At 48.7% G+C, this 1247-nt stretch overlaps 1 protein-coding gene across 1 annotated transcript; it reads left to right on the top strand.

Annotated features, from left to right (window-relative positions):
• The first annotated feature begins 345 nt into the window (after positions 1–345).
• LOC104516613 (histone H2B 1/2/3/4/6-like) lies at positions 346–817 on the top strand. The gene has a single exon (XM_010161008.1). It carries the CDS (start codon positions 353–355, stop codon positions 731–733), a length of 381 nt encoding a protein of 126 aa, XP_010159310.1. The 5' UTR covers positions 346–352; the 3' UTR covers positions 734–817.
• The last annotated feature ends 430 nt before the right edge of the window (positions 818–1247 follow it).

Genomic DNA, 1247 nt, shown 5'->3' with positions numbered 1-1247 from the left:
GCCCTGCTTCCCGCGGCCGGACATGTTCGTTCGCTCACTTCCAAGAGCAACCAGTAGCACAACAAAGCCGGAGCTCTTCAGCTATAACCTCGCTCTCCCGCCTCGCCCCTTCGCTGATAGGCTGAGAAGTAGGTCTCATATGAACAACCAATGAGGAGAAGAATCGAATTCTGACCACTAAAAAACGGGTAAAGAGGCGTTATGACGAACTGTGGTGTTCTGACCAATGAAAGAACACAGAAGGAATCCTATTCATTTGCATAAGGTACCTATAAATAAGTGGCACACGGCCCTGTCTTTTCACTCTTGCTGTTCGCTGCTTGAGGTTACTGGGAGACACGGTTTTGCTGCGATGCCTGAGCCGGCCAAGTCCGCCCCCGCGCCCAAGAAGGGCTCCAAGAAAGCCGTCACCAAGACGCAGAAGAAGGGCGACAAGAAGCGCAAGAAGAGCCGCAAGGAGAGCTACTCGATCTACGTGTACAAGGTGCTGAAGCAGGTGCACCCCGACACCGGCATCTCGTCCAAGGCCATGGGCATCATGAACTCGTTCGTCAACGACATCTTCGAGCGCATCGCCGGCGAGGCCTCTCGCCTGGCGCACTACAACAAGCGCTCCACCATCACCTCGCGGGAGATCCAGACGGCCGTGCGGCTCCTGCTGCCCGGCGAGCTGGCCAAGCACGCCGTGCCCGAGTGCACCAAGGCGTTCACCAAGTACACCAGCTCCAAGTAGAGCGTCCCGAGCGTCAGTTTGAACCCAAAGGCTCTTTTAAGAGCCACCACTTTATCAATGAAAGGGCTGTGCAGTCACACATGAAAAAAACTTTATTCTCGTGAGTTCTTCTATCTCAGTAATTAAAAGTCCCCTAAAAGCAGGGTTTTTTTATATGCTCTTCTCTGACTTTCTATTGAGGAACGTAAAATTGTTTCAGGCAAAGGAATGGCTTGTAATCGAAGGTTTCATGACAAGGGTTTTTGTGTTGGTGATACTGTTCCTCAATTTATAGTTCATTGTTCTTCTCAAGACTGTGGTATGTATATTTGTTATACGATACAGCACTCTTAATTCTATAGTTATGTGATATAGTGAATTGAAATAAAGAAAAGCTGCAGTTTTCTACTCCGGAAATAACTAGTCATAGAAACTTTCCGTGTACGTTGTTATAACCGCTATAACAACATATACCACTTGATGGTGCTCGGTGTCTTTGTTCTGTTTTTCTAGCAAAGTGGAGCGTCTAAGAGTG

Source organism: Eurypyga helias, unplaced genomic scaffold (genome assembly GCF_000690775.1).
Source record: "Eurypyga helias isolate BGI_N326 unplaced genomic scaffold, ASM69077v1 scaffold3701, whole genome shotgun sequence".
NCBI lineage: Eukaryota > Metazoa > Chordata > Aves > Eurypygiformes > Eurypygidae > Eurypyga > Eurypyga helias.
This window is presented reverse-complemented; position numbering and strand designations above follow the sequence as displayed.

Excerpts from the sequence above, each read along its gene's own strand:
- LOC104516613 (XM_010161008.1), top strand. The coding sequence starts at position 353 with ATGCCTGAGCCGGCCAAGTCCGCCCCCGCGCCCAAGAAGGGCTCCAAG.